The 22,132-nt window shown below is 46.8% G+C and overlaps 2 protein-coding genes across 4 annotated transcripts in view; both read right to left on the bottom strand.

The window, feature by feature from the left end:
* Positions 1 to 22,132, bottom strand: part of LOC119699068 (interferon-induced very large GTPase 1-like) — an 80,718-nt gene that overhangs the window by 11,171 nt on the left and 47,415 nt on the right. The window lies entirely within an intron of this gene.
* The window catches only part of LOC119699069 (interferon-induced very large GTPase 1-like), a 29,014-nt gene continuing 20,709 nt past the window's right edge, over positions 13,828 to 22,132 (bottom strand). For both annotated transcript variants that reach the window (XM_038132072.1, XM_038132071.1), the window contains one exon: positions 13,828 to 21,537. In XM_038132072.1, the coding sequence (XP_037988000.1) occupies positions 14,210 to 21,535 (7,326 nt within the window). In that variant the 5' untranslated portion in view covers positions 21,536 to 21,537 and the 3' untranslated portion in view covers positions 13,828 to 14,209. The remainder of the gene's footprint in view (positions 21,538 to 22,132) is intronic.

The following is a 22,132-nucleotide window of genomic DNA, read 5'->3' as shown; positions in this document are numbered from 1 at the left end:
AGTTCGACATCCTGGTTTGATAGGAACTTGCCAGGACCTCTGAACTGGAGCTCGAGTTCTTGCTCGCAGGTGTGTTTGTCCACCCCATGGTACGCTGAACCTGGTGAAAGGAGAAGGGGCACCTTGACCTTTCTTCGCCTGCATCTTGCTCTGCGACAATGGCCTGGAGTTTTCCACCCCCAAACCTGGCTGGACTCTTTTCTGGAATGACCTTTTAGTGGTCTCCACAGAAGACACTTCATCTACTCTACAACCACCACGACAGATGGACTGAGATAGGAAGTCTTTCCCTCAAAGACTGAGACATGAGACCCTTATATAGAAAACCCTCTTTTTCTCCTAAGGACTGAGATTGAAACTTCTAACCCAGGGGGGAGGGTGTGTGGAGGAGGCAAGTAGCTGCAGGTGTGACCACTGGACCAAGAAGACAATAGCCCTTGCTCACTGCTGACCAGATGAGATCATAAGACCATTGTATTTCCCCCCCCGACTCCTTCCCAACTTTCAATAGAAAAATTCTAATAAAAACCCCCCAGGTTAGCCTGAGATCAAGATCTCCCTGAACTCAGAAGTGACTCCTCGACTGGACCTCGACTGGACCTCAACTGGACCTTTGTCGTGGTTTGAGAGGAAGTGAGTTTTTGGGAGGTGGTGGTGGTCAAACCAATAGGTGCTCAGATGTGAATATTGGCACCTGGTTTGGCCATTGAGGATATGGATACGCCTCTGAGAACACAGGGGTTAAAAGCAAGGAACTCCCAGGAGAACTCTCTCTTGGTTCCGGTGGATGGAGAGGTCAGACCTCCCCTGCCCAGCTGTGGGCTGGGCGGGGGAGGAGAAGCCACGAGGCCGGAGGGAGGTAGGCCGGAGCCTTGGGCAAGGAAGGGATGTGAAGGCCCCTGGCCCTGGCAGGACAAGAGTGAGTTCCCCACGGAGGTGGAAGGGTAGAAGAACTTGGAGAGGCATCAGGCAGCCCCCCTTTCTCAGGAGGGGGAGAGAGAGAGAGAGGTGCCAGTGCTACCTTGAAATTTGATAGCACTGGCCTGGCCGAGAAGGAGAAGTGGGGGGGGGGCAGTGGGAAGAGTGCCCGGCGGAGCCAGCGTGGGAGTTCGGGACGAGTAGAGACTGTGATTTTAACCCTTCTGTGGGATGAAGGAAACCTTGCAAATGCTGATCCTCCGGGAGTTGAAGGAAAAGAGAGACGAGGATAAAGTAAGAGGAAATACGCAAGTGTGATGAAAGCTGTGAAGGTTGAAGAACGACTGAGAGAAGTTGAAAAGAATCTTAGGTGGGAGGAGATGATGGAGTGGCCTTTGGCTGGACTTTTCTTGTATGGCCATGGACAGAACCTTTCCCATAATACAGAGACTGCATTTTAGGGGGAGGCGGTGGCTTGGTGCCAAAGGAGCGATGTGAGCGGAGACGACAGGTGATGAGGTGATGGTGCTCTCGAGACCCCTCGGCCCCAGGGGGTGAAATATTGGGGGGGACTAGTGTCCCAAAAAGGTGAGAGACTGTCGTTTTCTCCTGGAACTGGGCGAAGCATCCTTGAAAAGGGAAACCCTAAAAGCAGCTCTGGTCCATGTGCAGTGGTGAGAGCACTGAACATGGAAGGAAGAAGTCACGAAGGTGGTTGCTGAGTGACGTGGAAACACAACTGAACTCGGCTGTGTTTCCAGGGGAAGCCTGTGGTGCAAGAGGGACTCCTCTCTCCTTGATGAAATGAAAGGTGGTTGTCGGAAGGGTGGAGATGGACTGAGTTGATTATTTGAAGGGTGATGGACTGGATAAAGATCTAAGGTTTTGTTTTATGATGTGGGAAATTGAGTGGGGGGAGGAGAAACATTTTGAAAGGTTTCTATTTTGTTTTGTGTGTTCATTTTATTGTAGTTATATAATAATAAAGTTTTTTTCCCCTTTATTCATAAGTAGAGGCCTGCTTTGCTCTGTCTCTGATCGCATCTCACAGCAGAGACCAGGGAGGGTATGTTTTCATGGGGGCACTGGCATTGGGCCAGCGCCAAACCATGACAACCTTGAAGAGCTTCGTCACCTCTGTGTTTGGTAGCTATACCTCTTTCTCTCTTTACCCTTTTTTTTCCTTTTCCACAGGTTTCTTTCGCTTTCTTTTCCCCAGTCCCCTCCAACGCATTTTGCTGTGATTATTCCATGAAGTACACTGGTTTTGATTGTCACTGCAAACCCCTTGTTGGTGTTTTGTACCTTGAGATCAAGTAATGAACCATCACGAATCCCATTCGTAAGGGCAGATCGTGACACCATGCAGCAAGGTAGCAGTGGGGTGTAAGGTTCAAATTTTTTCCTGTACTTTGTGGGTATTTTGCTTTGTTAATAAGGAGTTTTACTTTTTTCTTCACTTTCATCCATGGGTATTCATTCCTCTCATTGGCAAAAAAGGGATTTTTGGAGACATTCTCTTTGGAGGAAAAGCTCATTCCAGCGTGTTTTCTCCTAAAATTTGTCTCTTAACTGAGACAACGCATTAACCCACAGAGTTGGTCAAGGAAAGCCAGTTGATCTGAGATTTTTGGATTTCAGTAGAGCTTTCGATCCTGTGTTTCCCAGGATCCCTGTGTGTCCCTTCCAACTCAGGCCATTCCATCATTCCATGGTTCTCACCCTAACAGAGCTGGCACTCTCTCACTGCACACCTGCCTTTACACCTTTGGGTTTTTGACCCTGAAAGGAAAGAGAAGGAGGTGTCTTTACAAACAAACTGTGGCCCTGATGGTAGATAAGGCCACATATGGAGAAGTGAAAGAAGCTATGGGAAGTAACCATAAATTCCATAGAATTTCCACTAATTGACACAGACTGTTACTCACTCAAGACTCTGCAGAATCTCTAGATTTAGAGAAAAAAAACAAACAGTGACACAAGGAAAAAGAAAAACTGGGGGAGGTATACATTAGAAGGGGGTCTGTATTAGGCATTTCAGGTGGTGTGTACCTCTCAAATACCTCAGCCAATGGGGAAAGAGAGAGGGAAATGCGGTTGAGAAACCAGGATAAAAAGAAATGTCCCCTAAAAATTTTGAGATACCCCAGGGGAAAGGCCCCATGGAATTTAATGGAATAAAATTACAGGACTCCTCTGTCTCCTTTTTTGACATAAATCTTTAGTGTTTGTGGATTAATTTTCCTGACAAGCTGGGGAATTTGTCTGGGATCTTTCCACTGTTTGGGGCATTGTGCACAAGCGGAGCTGGAGGCGCAGGTCACCCAGTTTCAGTGATCAGCTCCCCTTAGTGGCGGCTGGTTTGGGGGGATTGACTGGGGTCCTGAGACTGTCCAGGAGACAGACAAGTGATGGACGTGGGGGGTCCGTGAAGAGTCCACAGGGAAGGACCACTGAAAATCTCACCAGTGAGTAAAATGGGTTCTTTGAGGAGAAAACCTGGGAGGACATCCATGGAGGGTAGCACGGGTAAAGCAAGGCACACATGGAAGGCTGCAAAGGTAAAGCTGGGAAGGGATCCCAGCAAAAGGAATGATGATCCCATAGTACCCCCGGAGAGTCCCTTGGGCAGAATGCTGAGGTCTTGGGACAGATTGTGCATTCCCCCAGAGGTAACAGGGAAAGAATGGTAGAATATAGTTATTTTGTGTGGCCAAAGTATGAATTGCCAAAGGGGCTTAAGTGGCTACCTTATGAAAGAAATAGACTTTGTCTAAGTCAAAGTATGTGGTGGTATTTAGAAGAGAATTGGAAAGTAGTGATTGAAAGGGAATGTCGATTGATATGGTTGAAACAAGCATCAGGAGAGGTCTATGTGTTCAGAAAGAAGGAAGAACAGGAAAAAGGGGAGGAAAAGAAAAATGGTGAGGATTGGGATGTTTTTCAGCACCTTGCTTGTCTTCTCTTCCAGTTTTGCTAGCTGACCCAGGGCCAGCTGCAGGTCCCCCGTATCCTCAACTTCCAGAGCAAAGGGATCAGGGAAATGCTGTTCCTACAGCCCCATCTGAGGATAATGACAGTGAAAGGGGAGGAGGGCAGCATATCATATCATCCCATAGAACTAGAAGAGGAACTCAGTATAGGACATCAGAGGCCCCCTGGACCCAACAGTCTGGGGTACCAGATGCCACTATGCCAAGTTCCCTTGGGGATCAAGTGGGAGGGTTTGGGTTTGTAATTGTACCACTTACTACCCAGGATATAAGAGAGTTAAAAAAGCAATTTCCCGCCATATTTGGATGATCCCATAGGGGTGGGGGAAAAAATAGGGGAATATTTGGGAAATGTGGGTTATACACGGAAGGACTGGGATTTTCTTTTGGGGATTTTGTTTGGGTCATCAGAGAAATTAATGATTTTTCAGAAAGCTCAGCAGCTGTGGGAGGATGAGCATCCACAAGTGGTGGGGGAGGCTGGACCCAGCACACGTACTGTGGGTGATGCAATCCCCTAAGGGAACCCCTAGTGGGACCCAAATAACCAGGCCAGTCTGGCTTGCCTTTGTGATTACCATGCGTATTTGATTAGGGCAAGAGAAACTGTCTTTTCCACCAGAGGAACTTGAGATAATTAAAAAGAGTGGGGCAGAAGAAAGAGAGGATAATTGGTCTACAAGGGATGGTAAGCAGTGGATACCAAAAGCTCTGGCCTTAATATTAAAACAACTCCACAAAGGGAAGGATTGGGGCTCTTGAGGACTAGCAGAAGTCTTCCTCAAGATATATGTTGCTGTGGGTCTTCTTATTTTGGCAAAGCAAGCTATTGAGGGTTGTTTGATTTGTGCTAGAACCAAAAACAGGGTTGCAAGGAAAATTGCCAGAGGAAGGAGGCCTTGGGCTGTACATCCCTTCCAAAGATGCCAGGTGGATTTTACCAAAATGCCCCAAGTATCAAGGTTTAAATATCTTCTGGTAACAGTATGTTAGCTAACAGGGTGGCCAGAAGCATTTTCAACTGTTTCAGCAACAACAGGATCAGTTATTAAGGTATTTTTGGAATAAATAATTCCAAGATATGGGATTGTGGAAGCAGTAGACTCTGATAGGGGAACTCATTTCACAGGAAAGATCCTTCAAGGAAAGGTCCATTACAACTGCTTTAGGAATACAATGGAACCTCCATACCTCCTGGCACCCCCAGAACTTGGGCCAGGTTGAAAGAATGAAGGGAGAAATAAAGAAACACCTTTCAAAGCTGGTGATAGAAATCAAGATGCCATGAGTGTGGCTGTTGCCATTTGCTTTGGCGAGAGTAAGTGCCAGAACCAGAGGAGATATTCAATTATCTCCCTTTGAACTGATGTTTGGAATTCCTTTCCCTTGTAATTTTCAGCCTAGTGGGGTGGGGGGTAGAAATAAGTGATGTATATTTAAAACAATATGTGGCCACGATACTATCTCCTGTGAAATCTCTTCAACAGGAAGCTCAGCTGGCACAGACCCTGCCTTTGGACTTTGCTGTTCATAACATCCAGCCACGAGACTGGGTCCCAGTTAAGGAGTGGAAAGAGGCACCCCTGGTGGCAAAGTCGCGTGGACCTTTCCAAGTGTTACTGACCACAGAAACAGCCATCAAGACAGCTGAACACAGGTGGACCAATCACACTGGCGTCAAGGTCTCAGAGGCCTGGAGATTTGGACGTCTCAGCTAGAGGAGAAGGGTGGAAGCTGTGACTGACATTCCGCGGGGCGGAATGGAGCAGTAGCCAGTGTGTTGACATCAGGGGAAGCCCTGTGTGCCTACCCACAGACTGCCTGCTGAAACAGTCTGTGTGGGCATCTCTCCTTTAGAATCTCAAGTCATTGGGGGGGGGGGGGGGGGGCAGTCCTCACTGTCACTATTTTCTTTACATTGAGTTGTTTCTGTGCCTTCACTCGCCACAGGTGGTGTGGAAGACAATATGAAAATTAAATTAGGAAATGCGATTACACCATCAGAATGTTTTTCTTAATGATCTTACCTTTATATTGTCAATTAGGTTTGAGCCAGAGATGGGAGAATTGTTTTTTAGTCCCAGGAGAAGAAGTAGCAAAATCCTTTAACGTTAGCAATTGCTGGGTCTGTAGAGGGCAAGGAGGATATGAAGAGTGGCCATGGGTGGCCAGCCCAGTAGAGCCTACATGATGGGTCAGCACCCTGAGTGAGGTCCATAATGGAACTGGGTTTTGGGATGAGGAAGGAAGTCCATGGAGACTTAATTTTTCTGAAAGAGGCATTTATTGTTGAAATAGAACAGGAGGTGTGTACGTCAGAAAAAGCGTTTGTGACTGGACTTTGGGTTTATACCATTGGACCCCCAACTGCCCTCCTTGCAATTGAGGCAGCTGGAATCAAATGCGCATTAAGCTCACTAATGGTAGCTGGGTAAGGTGTTCCTACCATAATTACTGAAGGGATTTTGAAGGCTGTAAAGCAGTGGGGAAGGACAGGTTTTTTAACCACTTATTTTTAAGCTGGCCCTGAGATAATTCCTCAAGTAGGACACATGTTGTGTGTGACTATCAGTGGAAGTGGCAACACTGGAATGAAATTCGAACCCTTTTTAATAAGTTCTGGTCCAGATCCAACAAAACAGATCTGGAATGTAACTGCAGGTGGAAACCTCCTGTGGGAGCTTGGAAATGAAAATATTGTGCTTACAGTGGGGCAACTATTGTTGGGAGACCCCTAGGCCAGGAAGCAAGCAAGTATTTTCACCCATCAATTAATGATGAAAATTTGGAAGGCCCTTTGCCAACGTGACCTGGCTCTGAAAGGGCATTATAGGATTTGTGGCTAAAATGCTGTCAAGGTTCAACATAGCTTGGGTTTTAGTTAAAGAGAAAATCCATCAGTTATGGAAGTGATTCTCTTTGAGGACTGCTGACAGCTTCCTCTGGACTCAACAGAACTAATCAGCTGGCTACTTTTGAATATTGACATCTTGTTAAACCACTTAAGAAGGCTGGACATCCCACTGTGAAATCACATTTAAAAACAAACAAACCCAAGGAAAAACTCTCTTGCTTTCCAGCCTTTGAGCAGACACCTGGACCCTGGCCAGGTGTGCTGGTTTTGCACTGGAGGCCTGGCAGGGCCGGGCCAGGCCCTGCTCTGCTGCAGTGCTGGCCAGGCCAGGCCAGGCTTTGCTAAGCCCCAGGCCAGGTGGGGCGTGGCTTGGCTGAAATTCTGCTGCTGCTGACTTTCACCACAACCACCGGGTAGGGGAAGCCATCAGCCCGTGGCATGCTGCTGCTGAGCCCTGGCCTGGCTGCTGAACTCCTAGCCACTCCCTGCTACAGCGCAGCTGCCAAGAAAATCTTCCTCCATGAACAGCTCTGGTTGCTGCCAAGCAGAGATAAGGTGACCAACAGCTAAAGACCATTTCCTAATGCAAGGCCCAGATAAGATTAACTCTTTCAGTGCTGTAGAATCCCATTTAAGAACAGATAAACCTGCAGGAACCAATCTTCTCCTGAATCAGAGAAAGGGAAAGGTGAAAACACATGGAGAGAACGACATAGAGACACGGGTGAAGGGATGGAGGGACTCACCATACTACCTGAGGTAGTCACCTTGACATCTCTGCAGGAGATAACTGTCCAGGTTTTATGCTTAGACCCTCCCCATTTCATTCCAAAAGAAACAGTTATAGCCCAAGCCTACTTCCTCCCAGTCATGGTCACCACACCAGCTGATCCAATGGTGATGTGGGCACAGATTACAGGCCAAAATAGACCCTTTTAAAGTGTGCTTTGTCATGTAAAGGGAGAAAGATATGTCTTTCAGGACTATTAGATACGGGAGCTGATGTCACCATAATTTGCTTCTCTGATTGGCCAAAAGAACGCCCCCTGGTTCCAGCTGCTGGGGTAATTTCAGGCATCAGGAAAGCCACTACCAGCTTTCAGAATCAAGGTACCATCTGTGTGGGAGATCCTGAGGGCAGAGTTGCTACAGTAAGACCATTTGTCATCCAGGCACCAAAAATATTTTGGGGAAGGGACCTCTTGTTCCAACGGGGGACAAGACTAGAGGTCCTACCAACATCTCAGGTTTTCTAGCCAGGGCCACTTAAGTTAACTTGGAAGACCAACGACCCCGTATGGGTGGATCAGTGGCCCCTCCTAGGCAGAAAGTTAAAGGCGCTGCAGTCCCTCATTCAGGAGCAGCTGTCTTTGGGCCACATTGCACCATCTACTAGCCCCTGGAATACACTTGTCTTTGTCATACAAAAGCCAAACAAAGACAAGTGGTGGCTCCTGCAGGACCTCAGGAAAATCAGTGAGGTAATTGAGGACATGGGTCCCCTCCAGCCCGGCCTGCCCTCGGCCTCCATGTTACCTTGAGATTGGCAGATGGTTGTTACAGATTTAAAAGACTGCTTTTTTAACATCCCCTTGCACGCCAATGATGCTCCCCCTGTTTGCCTTTTCCATCCTCTCTTTAACCAACAAGCACCTTAACAGAGGTACCAGTGGACTGTGTTGCCTCAAGGAATGAAGAACAGCCCAACTATTTGTCAATGCTTGGAGCCCAAATGTTCTTGCCCATCCAGAAAAGCCATCCTAATGCTATAATTTTTCATTACATGGATGATATATTAGTTTCTGCCAAAGCTCAAATTATTTTGGATGTTGCAGTACAAGATGTCATCACTGTGGTACAGGAGAAAGGTTTTGAGAAGATTGCAGGAGATGAAGTCCAAAAGACAGCCCCCTCGAAGTACCTCGGCCTAAAAATCATAGAGAACAACCATCACACCCCAACCACTGCAAATCAAGGACAACCCAAAGACTCTGCGAGAAATCCACCAACTCCACAGAAGCATCTAATGGGTACATGTACTGCTGGGAATCACCACAGAAGATCTCGCGACACTATTCCTGCTCCTTAAAGGTAGTGAAAGACTCGATTCTCTGTGGTCATTGACACCGGAGGCTGAAGCAGCTGTACAAAACTTAGCCCAGGCGATTCAAACTAAACAGGCACACAGATACCACCCTAATTTGCCTTTCTCCGTAGCAATCCTTGGTGTAAGTCCAAAATTCCATGCATTATTGTTTCAGTGAGACTCAGCTATCTCAGATCCCCTGGTAATAATTGAATGGGTTTTCAGATCACACCAACCTAATAAAACAATAACAACCCCATAAGAAGTTACTGCGCAACTGATCAGGAAAGCTAGAGCATGTCTGTGTTCCCTTGCAGGAACAGACCTTGCGAATATATACTTACCTCTCACTCAAGAGCGCCTCAATTGGCTACTTCAAACATCTGAACCTCTGCAATATGCCTTAGGTAGTAACTCAGGACAAATTTCTAGTCATTTTCCAAAGCACAGACTGTTTATTTCGGCTCTCAATTTAGTCCCCAAACCTCTAAAAAGCCAAACACTGTTAAAGGCCTTAAGTGTTTTCACAGATGGCTCTGAGAGCTCACACAAATCTGTCTTTACATGGAAAGACCCCACAACCCAACAATGGGACTTAGAGATTGAATTTGTTCAAGGGTCTCCCCAAATTGCTGAATTGGTTGCAGTCGTTAGGGCCTTCTCCAAGTTCAAAGAACCTATTAATTTGATCACTGATTTGGCAAATGTCTATGGCATAGTGCAGCAGGCTGAAAATTCAATTTTAAAAGACATTTCTAATCCCCAACTAGATGATTTGCTGTCCTGTTTAATTTATTTTTTATCCCACAGACAACACCCATACTATATCATGCACACAAGGTCTCATACCATCCTTCTTGGACTTACAGCAGAAGGGAATGCTAGAGCAGATGCCCTAGCGATGGTTGTCCAAAACACCCTTCCTAATGTTTTTGAACAGGCCAGGATCAGCCACCAATTCTACCATGAAAACATTCCTGAGCTGGTCAGGATGTTTAAAATTACCTAAGACCAGCCGAGATCCATTGTAGCCCCCTGCCCAAATTGTCAGGAACATGCCCTTCCTTCTGTCAGAGCTGGACTCAATCCAAGAGGACTACAGAGTCTCTAGATCTGGCAGTCAGACATCCCACACTCTGCCCTTTTTGGGACACTAAAATACATCCATGTCTCAATCGACACCTTTTCAGGTGTAGTTTTTGCCTCTGTCCATGCTGGTGAAAAATCAAAATATGATATAAACCATTACTTTTTAGCCTTTTCCACCTTAGGAGTTCCACAGGAAATTAGAACTGATAATGGTCCTGCTTATACCTTGCACCGATTCCAACAGTTTTCTGACCAGTGGGGTATAAAACCTGTCACAGGCATACCACACTCTGCCACAGGTTTGTGACGGCCCACCGTTCCATCAAAAGGATTCTTGATCAACAGAGAGGGGGATTCCAGATATTATCTCCCATTGACAGATTGGTGAAGGCCCTTTATGTGTTCAACTTTTTGAATAACTAATTTATGGAGCCAACTCCCCCAGTCATCAGGCATTTTACTAATTTGACTGCAGCCCAATTAAAAGAAAAGTCACCAGACTTGCTCAAAGACTCTGAATCTAAACAAATTATGGGCCCTTTCCCATTAATAACTTGGGGGACAGGATATGCTTGTGTCTCTACAGCAGCAGGCCCAAGATGGATCCCAGCAAAAACCATAAAACCATTTCTCACTGGACTTTTCAAAGACTGGGGGATGAAAAGCTGCCCTTCGTCTCTGGTTAAGACTGTTCTGTGGCCTTTGTTTATTGTGTTGGTCATTTTATCCATTTTTGCTAAATGTCTGCAAAAGTCTATGGCAGAAGTCTTCTTCTTAGAAAACAAAAAAAGGGGGAGTTGTGGCAGCCCAGGGGCCTAACACTGGAACTGCAATACCTCAGGACAAAGGTGACCAGGGTCAAAGAGAGACAGCCCTCTGAATACAATGGTCTCATCCATAAGCATTTGCAGGCTCATGTTAATGCAACAGGTTATATTGGTATCACCCAGTTCAACTGCCCTTTTTTCCTTATATGTAATCCCCCTAGAATGTTCTCCCTTCTCTTGTCTCCTATTGGTTCTGGCTTAGTGCAAGACTCCTCTCCTGTTGCCTCATTGGTTCCCCATTTGGCTGCCCCTCCTCTGCACCAATTGTATTCAGTTCCCATTGGCCCTCAGATATAGATACAGATATATAGATATAGATATAGGTATAACAAGACAACAGCTGTATGAAAAGGGAAAGATAGAAACTATCACAAAGACTGAAGGGTTTGATTTGCAGCCTTGGAAGAAGCTTGGATTGATGTAAAAATAAAAGTGCACAGACATTAAGCAGAAAAATTATAAACTTATCAACTTACGTTTCTATAGTTGTAAGTGAGAATATACCTTAAGTAAGTGACAAACTGTATTGGGTAAGAGAGTGAAGGGTTTTATAGTGTAATAATGTAATTGTATAAGTAAGCTAAGAGTTTTGCTGTTATCTTAGAAGTATAACTGTGTATGTGTAATAGTAGCCAATTGGATAAAAGTATCCACAGTGCAGCAAAATTAAGTAAAGGTGATAGGTTAGAAAAACAAAATAAACTTAGTGGCAACTTTCCATTGGATTAGTATGTTATATATTGCCTTGTAATGAAGAAACTTGGGACTACTTTGAACTATGGCCAACCGTTTACTCATTTAAAATCTGAAGGCCTTTGAGGCTGATGTTTATCATTGTTTTTAGCCTGACAGTAGTCCTATCCCTCCTGTAAGGTGTCGGTAATAAACAAAAACAACAACAGCAACAACAGGAACAAAAACCAACAACCAACACCAGCCTTTTCTCACCCATCAAGTAATTTCCCTTTGGTGTAGTTACACCCACGACCAGCAGGGAGTGCTGTTGGCTCCATCGAGGCACAGAGGCTGCAGTGACACCCTGGCGACTCCAGGGGGTGCTGCTGGCGGAGGGGCCACAATGGCTCCCCTGCGGCTCCAGGGGCACCTGGAGCGGGCTCAGAAACCTCTGGAGGTGGTGGTGGGACCTCGGGCAAAGGGAAAAAGATGGGTGTGTGTGGTGTGGGCATGAGATGCTTGCCTTTCCTAATGTGAAAAACACTATTTACTTTTGATAAAATTTTAAAAGTTTAATAGTAATGAAAATAGTAATAAAAATTAGGACAATAAAAAGTAGAACAAAAAAACCCCCACAGGATAATAAAAGACAATAAAAGACAATAAAAAGTAAAGAATTACGAATGTCTGGGTGTTTGGTATTTTGCTAAAAGGCACACTTTGCTTAAAAAGGATTACTCTTTAAAAGTAATGTTTTATTGTATATTCATATATCTTATATATGAATTAAACATTCTTTTCAAATTAGGGTGCTTTTGTTTAAGTTTAGCTTCCTCCCCATCTTGTAAATTCACTGTTTTGGTTTTTGGAAGTTTGACTTTTCTCAATAAGCAGGTAATAATTCTTTTCTTGGTATTTTGGTGTCTGTTGTTGTTATTTTTATCAAGATAGGATAACGTGAAGAATTTCTTGGTTATCTATTTTAATTTCTGAGTTAGTTGCAAAAAGTATCTTATATTATCTTATATTATTTTATATAGTTTCTATTTTATTATTATGCTACAGCTTAAAAACTATGTTTACTACACTACTTAAAAGAGATTAATACAGCACTACTTTAAAGAGATCAATATAGTATAACTTTCCAACATAACACATAGAGTATTAATTTTAATATTTGCTAAGAGCCAATCATATAGTATATATTTTTCACACCTAAGATGGGGCAAGGGGGCTAAACTGTGGGAGGATCCCCGGAGCAGTGGGCTGAAGCAGTGGAGTTGTCTGTTATCTCTAGAGCTGGGTATATATACTCTAATAGCTTTAGATAAAATTTTACACTGCCAAGCAATAATCACATTCCTAATGTTTCTTAGCTACATTGCTTAACCCTAAGCACCTGCAGACTTACATGACTTACTTAAAGCACTAGATTCCTTTTTGTTTCCCCCCTTAAATTTCTGTTTGAATTTCCCATGGTTTCTTCCCCACAAGAGCCAGGATGGCTGGACCATCCATCATCCCCACAGTACTCGCTGCTCCACTGCCCATCTGCCTCCCCATACTTTAATAAATGCCCACTTTTATTTTCTTAATCTTGTCTAACCTCTGTTCTAGGTAGCCAATCCAAGGCAACAATGACAGCCTTGGGGCTTTTGTGCAGGCTTAGGTGTGCTTGGATGCCCTGTGACAGCATTATCTTGTTGCTAAGCTGGCTTGGTTTTGTGTGAGCTGAAGCAAGAAAGTTTTTTCCCTTTCCCTGGCCTTGAAGAAGCTGCAGCAACAATCCTTGAGCAGCTTTTTTTTTTTTTCCCTTGAACTGTTTGGCTTTGTTTTAGTCAAAGATCAGGAATTAAACAGGATCTCTTCACTACAACATGAAGGAACTGCTTTGCCTGGCCCCAGATCTTGGAAAAAGCTGAACCAAGAAGAGAAATTACCCTGAGTCTGAGAGCTGCTGCAGAAGGTGCTGGCAGACAGCATTCTCCACATGCGGCATTCCAAAGGCTTTTGCTCAGCAGTGAGGCCAAGGGCAGGAGCAGCTCCTGCTGGGGCTGAGGGCTGCAGGGAAGGGCAGCAGCCCCTGGCACCTGAGCAGCAACAGCTGCCCTGCACAGAGACACAGCACCCCCGAGACAAGGGAGTGAAAACACTGCCTGAGCCCCAGGGAGGTCGTGTCACTGCTTTCCTGAGCCCGCAGGCACAACAGCTCCTGCTGGGAGAATGACCTCAGTTGATCCAAGAGGCTGCAATGAGCAAGAGAAGGATGACTCCCAAAAGCCAAGCAGCCCAGCTTGCAGCCAGCATGGATCTGGCCTCAGGTCCTGCAGACCTTTCTCCAAGCAGGACAGCTCCTTGCCGCAGGAAAACTGCCTTGGGGGCACTGTCCCTTCTTGTCTCACAGCAGCTGATCCAAGGAGTGCTTTGAGCGCTGCCTTTGCCCCATCCCTGGCCTGGGGCTCAGGCTTGGCCATGAGATTGGTCATCCCCAAGGAAGGGGTTTGGTTTGGCTCTAGAACAAAGACGAGGGAAATGTTTATGGCAAACATGGAAGAGGATTCTGGCTTTCTCATGAAGCAAGGGAGTTGTTGAGCAAAACCCACAGTAAGGTGCCTTATTTCACCAAATTTGGGAAAAATTAGATACTGTTGTCTTCACTGTGCTTGAGACCATTGTCATTGTATCTCATTGTATTATGTGGAGAGCCTGGTACAAAGTTCTCCTAAACTGCAATACTGCTGTGGTTCTTCCTCCCCAAAGACGTGGCCTAATGCTTCTGCAGCTCAGACAGGGCTTCCTGCTTGGTAATTCTCTGCCACGCCTCAGGGATTTTTCCTTTGCCCTGAAATTTCCGACTGTACAGGGCTTCCAGCTGTGTCCTGAAATGAGACACAAACCATTTCCAGTACGCCTGCATGGATGAATCGGGAAGAATGTTCCAAGTGGAATAAGGAGGTCCGGCATTACGGTATGTTTTGTAAGGGATCCATTGGCCACCACCAACTCTGAATCTGCAGTCACTTGCAACAAGGCTGGAACAAATGTCAATGACCAGATTGTGTGTATCAGAGTCGTTGCCAGATAAACATTCCCACCATGTGCCTCCCATCAAAGCTTGTGGGCGATGGAAGATCACCTGATGGTCTCCATCATGATTCCACATGGTGTTTGTGCAGACAGCCCCACAAAAGGGACACTGCGCCCAGCACCCTGAAAAATGCTCCGCCAGGATGGTGTGAGGCTGCCTTGGAAACGAGCTCAGGTCAGCCCCAGCCAATTCTTTCATGAGCCTGTCCTTCAGGTCATCCAGAGCTTCAGCCATGGCACTGCTCAGGAACTCAATGTCTGTGACCTCCTGGTGCTCGATGCCCTTCAGGTCACTTCTGGGCAAGTTGATCACCTCTGACAGCTCCCTGCAAAATTCATCCAGCCAGAGAGAGATTTTGTTTTCTCTGTCTTTTCTATCTTTGACAATTTGAGTTGATGAAATAACAGCTGAAAGGATGCTTTCATTGAGACGATTTAAAGAGTAATCTAGAAACAACCTCAGTCTCCTTCCATCTAAACAGTGCTTCCTTACTCGTGTCTCAATGTAACTCTGACAAAACTCTTTTGGAGATGTAAGGTACTGCTTGAAATACTCAAAATTTTCCTGTTCTGCCAGGAATCTCAGGATGCAAACTTCCAAATTGGCTCTGCTGCCCTGGAAATCTGGGGTTTTCTGCATGTCCTTAGCAATGTCTTTAGCTGTCCTCTCATAGACAGCACGGCGAAGAGCTGGTTCAATCTTGTCACAAAGGAAAACAGCAAAAGTTGTGACAGAAGTGGCTCCTTGGCAGGAAATCTGGAAACATTGGAAGAAATCTTCTCTCTTGCTGCTCAGGTACACAACTGGGTCATTTGCCTTTCGGAATGCTTCGTGCATGGCTTTAAACCTTTCTGCTGCCATTCTGCACAGATACAGAGACAAATCTATGCTGAACTCTCTGTTAAAAGTACAGGTTGCATTGCTGGGGACTGAGTTCACCCCTTTCTGTACTTCATTGAGTATTTCATGAATAAAATTTTGGCTGTAATCGCGTTTCTCCTGTGCTTTCTTATCAATGTTTGCCATCACACATGCTATGATGTTGTCTGTGATGTGCTGAAAGTTGATTGAATCAGTGTTGAAAATGCTCCTGAAATCTGGCATATAGACTAAATACTTTCTTTTTGTGATGTGTTTCTCTAAATCAAAAGAAAATCCTCTGCCTTTGGGAAAAGACCTGATCCGTGCATGGATTCCGGGCTCTTTAAAGCGCTCTACAAGGACACCATCGATTTCTGCATCAATATCCACCCGTTCCAGAGGACGAACAGCACGGGAGACTTCAGCAATCCACTCGTTCCAGACCGGAGTAAAGTTATCCTTCAGTTCTTTCTCACTGAGGCTCTTCCCTTTCAGACTTACAGCCAGCTCCCGACTCTTTCTAAGCAGCTCATCTTCATATTCCAACTTCCTTGCATCCAGTTTCCTCTGCTCCTTCTGTAGCTCAATAAGATTCTCACATTTCCTTTGTGTTTCATGGAGAAGAGTCTCTTTTAATTCATTCAGCTTCAGCTCTGTGCTGTATTTCCACTGGACCAGTGTCTCACAGTCTTTATCTTCCCTGAAATACTCATCCACATCTTCCTCCATGGCATCACTTGTCTCTTGCACCAGCCCTTCAAGGTGTTCTCTGGTGACATTCTGCAAGTCCCCATTCCGAATTTTGTTGTCCAGTTTCATCTGTACATCTAAGATGTGACTCCTCAGCCTCCAGGTCCACTGACTAAAGGCACTTTCCAGTCTCCTGTAGACAGCAATCTCCAGGGAATTCTTGAAGCTGAAAACAAAGTTTTCATTCAGCAAAGCATTCCAGAGGTCACCAATACGATCTTTCAGGCTCGAGAATCTCAAAATGCTGCGCTGCGACTCCTTCTTGGCAGCCTGGAGGATTTTGCCCTTGAGTTGCTGGACATTCTGGCTGTAGGTGGGGTTGGGTGGTGCCATTGGGGGGCTTCCTTCCCACAGTTGAGAAAAGTAGTGAATGTGGGTGTTCACATCAAAGCCAATGACATCGCTGAAGGAGGAGATGTCACAGAATTCCTGCTGGGCAGCTACTCGGGTCATTTCATCCAGCTTTTCCTGCAAACGCCTTTGACCTTCCATGTTCTGCTCCTTGGCAGTTGCTTCTCCCACGTTTTGGTGGACAAAGAGGCAGCTTGGGGAAAGATTGACTTTCTTCATCCTCAGGAAAGCCTGCACAGCGATCTGGAGAACATCTTGCATTTCTGACGGATTTTCTCCAAAGATATTGATCACAGTCAAGTTGCCAACACCAATGACAAAGGTGGCCAACTCGTTGTCATGGTTCAGGGAGTGTTTATTTGCCATCTCGATGGCACGAAGTCCCTCTGTGTCAACCACCAGCACAAAATCAAAGCCCAAGTCTTGCTGCAGCTCCTCTCCCACTGGGATGAGCTGCATGAAGGCTCCGCGGGTGCATCTCCCTGCGCTGACGTTGAACTGCAGACCAAACATGGCATTCAGCAGGGTGGACTTGCCTGTGCTCTGGATGCCCAGCACGGAGAGCACAAACACTCGTCTGTCCCCCAGCCTCTCAATTAAGCTGTCAAAGATTGCTCCCACCCAGCGCAAGGGCAGGTAAGAAGCATCCCCATCCATCAGCTCCACGGGATACCCTGAAACCATCAGCTCTGCTGCAATTTCTGGTAGTTTGATAAAACTCTCATTCTGGGAGTTCATTAATTGCAGAGCTTCATAAATCTGCCCTGCCTCTCTCAGAAGGTGCTCCAGGCCGATGGATGAATCATTGATTTCATCAGAGAGGGTATCTAAGTGACCCAACATATTAATATTCATACTATTTTTGCCCTGGCTTTTCTTTAATTCCAAGATTTCAGACCATAACTTGTGATACTCTCTCCTCAGTTCTTCAAGGCGACCACAAGACAGCTCATGCATAAAAACCTTCATCCACTGCAGGAAGTATTTCTTGGTATCTGCTGGCTGGGACTGGAGAAAGCCAAGGAATGATTTCATCAGTATGTTGAGAGGGAAAGCTTGCTCAAGTTGCTTTCTTCTTATTGCTTTCTTCACTTGTTCAATTTGGCTGCGATGATGCTCAATGCTCTTGTTCCTCTTCTCCTGTAAGCGAGTGAGTTCTTTGTCCTTTTGGCACCATTGGTACCACAGTCTTCCTTGGAGCGGCAGCAGCTGGGATTTGATTTTGGACAGCTTCTCTTTCTTCAGAAGCTCCACCAGCTCCTTTGCCTTTCCTTTGGCTGTCCCACAAGCGGGTTGATCTGCATCCACTATGAATCCATGCTGGCGAGCTTTGTCCACGCAGGCCTCCAGGCTGAAACATGGATTAGAACCTTTCAAGAGATTCCAAATCGCCTTTATCAGCTGCTCCATCAGTTCTGCTTCATTTCTGTTCTTGATCCCTATTGTTATGGTTTTTCTGGATTGTGCAGCTGCCACATTCTCTTCTTCTGTGAGAAGACAAACCAAAGGCCTTTGTGACTGCCACAGGCCCTGCAGAACATTTTTCCCCCGATTGTCCATGTGCTCCCAATCAGACACAAGAGCCACGTTGACAGCAGATATCTCCTGCAGGAACTGCAGCTGTGCTCCATGATCCCTGGCGTCTCCATGCAGGTTACAGAAAGCCAAGCAGCGCTCAAAGGTGTCATCGGGGCTTCCGCTAGGGCAGTACCAGGCGATCTCCACCAGCCCTTCCATCAGCAAACGCTCTCTGGTGCTGCCTCTGCAGTGGCGGTGGAAGAAAGTGTCGTGTTTGCGTTTGCTCAGCAGAGCGTTCAGGAGCTGGGATTTGGAAGAGGAGTCTGAGCTGCCAATGCGGATGAAGGACACGATGGGTGTCTGTGCCTGAAAGATGAGTTTGTTGCTGTAACTCTTTGTTTCGGTCTGCTTTGCTGACTTGTCCGCCTCTTTCCAGCTCCTTTGGATTTGGCTGAGGGCATAGAGTGGGAACTCGATGCGTGAAGTGCTTGGGTTGGGCACCAGCAGAGGCAGCGCCAGTTGGCAGAATGCCAGCTTGGTTGCAAGGGTCTGTCTCAGGAAGTCATCAGCACAATGGAAAATGGCCATCTGCAGGTCCATTGGGTGTACATGGCTGCCCCTGCTTGCACGTTCAGGGGCTTCTTCCCTCAGCTTAACAAGAAAATTTTCAAAGGAGTCTGATTGTTGATCCTCTTGCTCTGTGGTTTGTGGCACAGGTGCAAGGTTTGGGTTGTTCTCATCCCAGCAAGTCAGGTACTTCACCTGGTAATCCACGGTTAACAGCTTTTGCAAGAAGTATAATGGCAGTTCCTTGTCCTGGCTGGGCTGGCTGTCCTGCAGAGATGTCTTGCCGATGGTGTGGAAATCTCCCAACCCCATTTTCCTTGGATAGTGACTTTCCAGTCCAAGGCGCTTGAGCAACTGGAGGAACTCCTGGTTTGCAGTGGCTTCCTTTTCTTTGGATTCGCTGCTGTCTGACTTGGATTGGGCCTGACTGGGGGCCTCAGGTGTTGGAAGAGTGTCTTCCAAGTCTTTGAGTATGTCCTGCATCCTCTGTTCATCCCATTTGTCATCCAAGCACTCACTGATCAAGGAGTCCAAGTCCCCTTCCAGCCTCTCCCAGTCTTCGTCTCCACAGTGCTTTTGGAGAAGATTCTTTATCTGTGTGGACCACAAACCTTTCATGTGATCTTCCATGAAAACTAAACGTTCCCTCTTCTGCTCAGGGGACAGCTCTTGACATTTGGGGGTCACAGTCAGACCCATGAGCAGGAGGAAGGCCTCAGCTCTGTTGGCATCTTGCTCCTTCAGGTTCACGTACTCCGCATGTGCCTCTTCCATTTCCTTGGCCATGTAGTGAATTTCTGGGTGTCCAAGGAGGTGCTGAAAAGTGCTGCTTTCCACCTGGTACCCTGTGCTGGTCACAATCAAGAGCACCAACAGTTCCATGTCCTTCTGATCCTGTTCCTGGAGAGACTGGAGTAAGGAATAAATGGCGAGGCTGCTGGTCAGGGTGGCTTCTATCTTTGCTTCATGAACATCAGAAGCAGAGCTTCCTGGTGCGTAGGTGACAGCATGGATGTCCTCCTTCATTTGCTGCAGTATTTTGATGAGCTCTTGAAGCTCAGAGACTTTGGGAGATCTGGGAAGTGGGTGCTCAGTCTGGAAGACCCATTTCATAATGTCGGAAGCCTGAGGGAAGTCCTTGACAGAGTAGATATGAGGATTCAGGAGGCTCCTCAACATTGCCTTGATAGAGGTGGTGTTTTCTGGAGGTGACTCCTGGCAGCTGCGCACGGTGTTCACCAGGAAGTCCTGCAGGGCTTTGTCCGACAGGCACACGTTGATCCACACACTGGGGTTCCCGGTTTTTGCATTCAGATAATCTTTTCGCTCCATCAGCATGAGCAGCTTCCTTTCATCCACTTTCATCACCTCCCAGGCCTTCACAGTTACCATGAAATCTCTGGCCTCTTGCACTGCACTGCCCAGTTCCTCTCCAAAAATGGTGCCGATGCTCTGATTTGTCAGCGCTTTGTACCCAGCCCTTAGGGCTCTGCTCATCTGACCAACAGACTTAAAATCCCCACAGTGATTGTACAGGATGATGTCCCACACTGGCATCAGCTCAAAGCCACGGTCGATAACGCACCATGTTGTGTTATCAGACACGAGCCCTGTTTTCCACTGAGGAAGGGAAGCTGTGTCTGCTGGGCCCCCTGTGTTGACCATGCAGAGCTGGATTGCTGTATGGGAACTCTCTCCAGCTCTCCCAAAGACAGAAGCTTGTGAGCTGGAGATAGAAACATCTAGGGTCCCTTCTACACTGGCCCCAAAGGCACCCCAGCTTGCCCCAACGAAGCTGTTCAGTGCTTCAGACGTTTGTCGCCTCATCTCTTCCCGCTGCTCAGCTCGGAATCCTTCTGTAGAAGCCTTCCACCAGAATATCCCCCCAAAGTGGAGGGGACCCTGGTTTATGTGGGATCCAAACCTCCTGAAGAAGCTCTCACACATCTTCACCAAGATGGGGTTGTCTTCTTCCCAGCTGGAGCTCCAAAGCTGCTCCATGTCTTGCAGCTCCTGCAGAGCTGCATCCGAGAGGCGAAGCTGATGCCTTTGGAAGTAGCAGGAGGCCAGAGGGATGTAGTGGTACTTGGTGATGCAATAGTAGCTCTGCTCAGAGAGGGACTGGTGGGTGTCCTGTGACAGCCAGGAGCTGCTGTGATCTACACCTGCTCCCAGATTAATCCCCCAAAATGAGGATTTGGCAGAAACGCTCATGCTGAACCCCAGCTGCTCCATGGACTTGGTGAAAGTGGATTCTGCTGCAGAAGAGGAGAACTCCTTCCTCTCAAGCAGCGATCCTTGTACTGGGCCAGCGAGCTTGAATCCCTCAGGAACCCTGAGGAGCTGCTCTCGCCTTGCCAGCCCATCTTCAGGTCTGCTGGTTCTGTAGATGCCCTGCAGGGCTAGTCCCCCCGACGCCCGCGTCAGCACCTCCGTGTCAGAAATGTTCTCCCTCCTGCCTACTGACTGCTCCTGCAACTCCAGCTGCTTCTGGATGCTCTCCAGCAGATCTGCCAAGGGTTTTTTTTGGGGCGGCCAGAACTCTTTGGGAATCTCCATGGCTTGCCACAGAGTCTCTGCTTTCTCCCTCAGAGCATCCTGGCTGTGGTTGCCGCTGTTGAGCATTTCTGTCAGATCCTTCAGAGCTTGTTTGGCCTCTTCTTGTCTCTGCTTTGTCTTCTCCAAGTTCTCCTTCTGCACCTCTTTAGCAGTCATTTTGTCATCTGTTATTTTCAGGAGTTTCTGTAGTGCCTTTTTCTCCCAGGGGTGCTGTGCCTCACACTCCAGCTTGAGGTAGTCTTTGTATTCCAGATGTTGCAGGGCTTCTCTGCACTTGATTCCCAGGATCTGTGAAGCTTTGGGCAGCCAGTATGTAGCATCCAGTCCTTCCTTCTCAAACGCCTCTGCCAGGAGCTGTGCCTTTGCATCCCCCTCCTGTGTGTCCTCCTGTGAAGCCATGGCTGTGGAGGAAGAACAGAGACTTTCCCTTGAAATGGAAGTTTTGGGAGTTGGCTTAAGTTAGCAATATGAATTAAGCATTTAAATTTTAGCTTGTAGAATTTTAACCTTTTACTTTAGAAACCTCTGCCATGGTACAAAGGGCAGGGGAAAATGCAAATTTCTGAAGCTTCTTGCGATAAAGAGCAATACTGGGAGAAGACCAAGGAATGCAAGAAACCGAGATAAAGGAGCTCTTCTGTCTCAAAGGTGACCAAAATCGACAGACGTACTCAGATAAGCACCAAGTGCCCAAGCGGACGCGCAAAGGAGAAAAGTTCAAAAGTTCAGTCATGAGGAAGACCACGGCCTTCAGTCTCAGAGACCACCAAAAGAATCCCTTGCGACCACTACCATGAACAATGCATGCTCAGAAAGGTGTGGATCTAATTCCCATGCTAGGCGAGGACAGGCGGGGCCAGGAGTTGAATATGCATGGAAAGGTTGTGCAATGTCATGTATATGGAACACCTTTGCGAATAAAAATGTAGCTCAGACCAGGGCTCGGGGCACAAGTTTTCACAAGAGCTATCTCACTTGTGCCGGGCGCTGAAAATA

The sequence above is a fragment of the Motacilla alba genome, chromosome 3 (genome assembly GCF_015832195.1).
Source record: "Motacilla alba alba isolate MOTALB_02 chromosome 3, Motacilla_alba_V1.0_pri, whole genome shotgun sequence".
Lineage (NCBI taxonomy): Eukaryota > Metazoa > Chordata > Aves > Passeriformes > Motacillidae > Motacilla > Motacilla alba.
The sequence above is the reverse complement of the archived record's forward strand: the minus strand, read 5'-3'. Positions and strand labels throughout refer to the sequence as shown.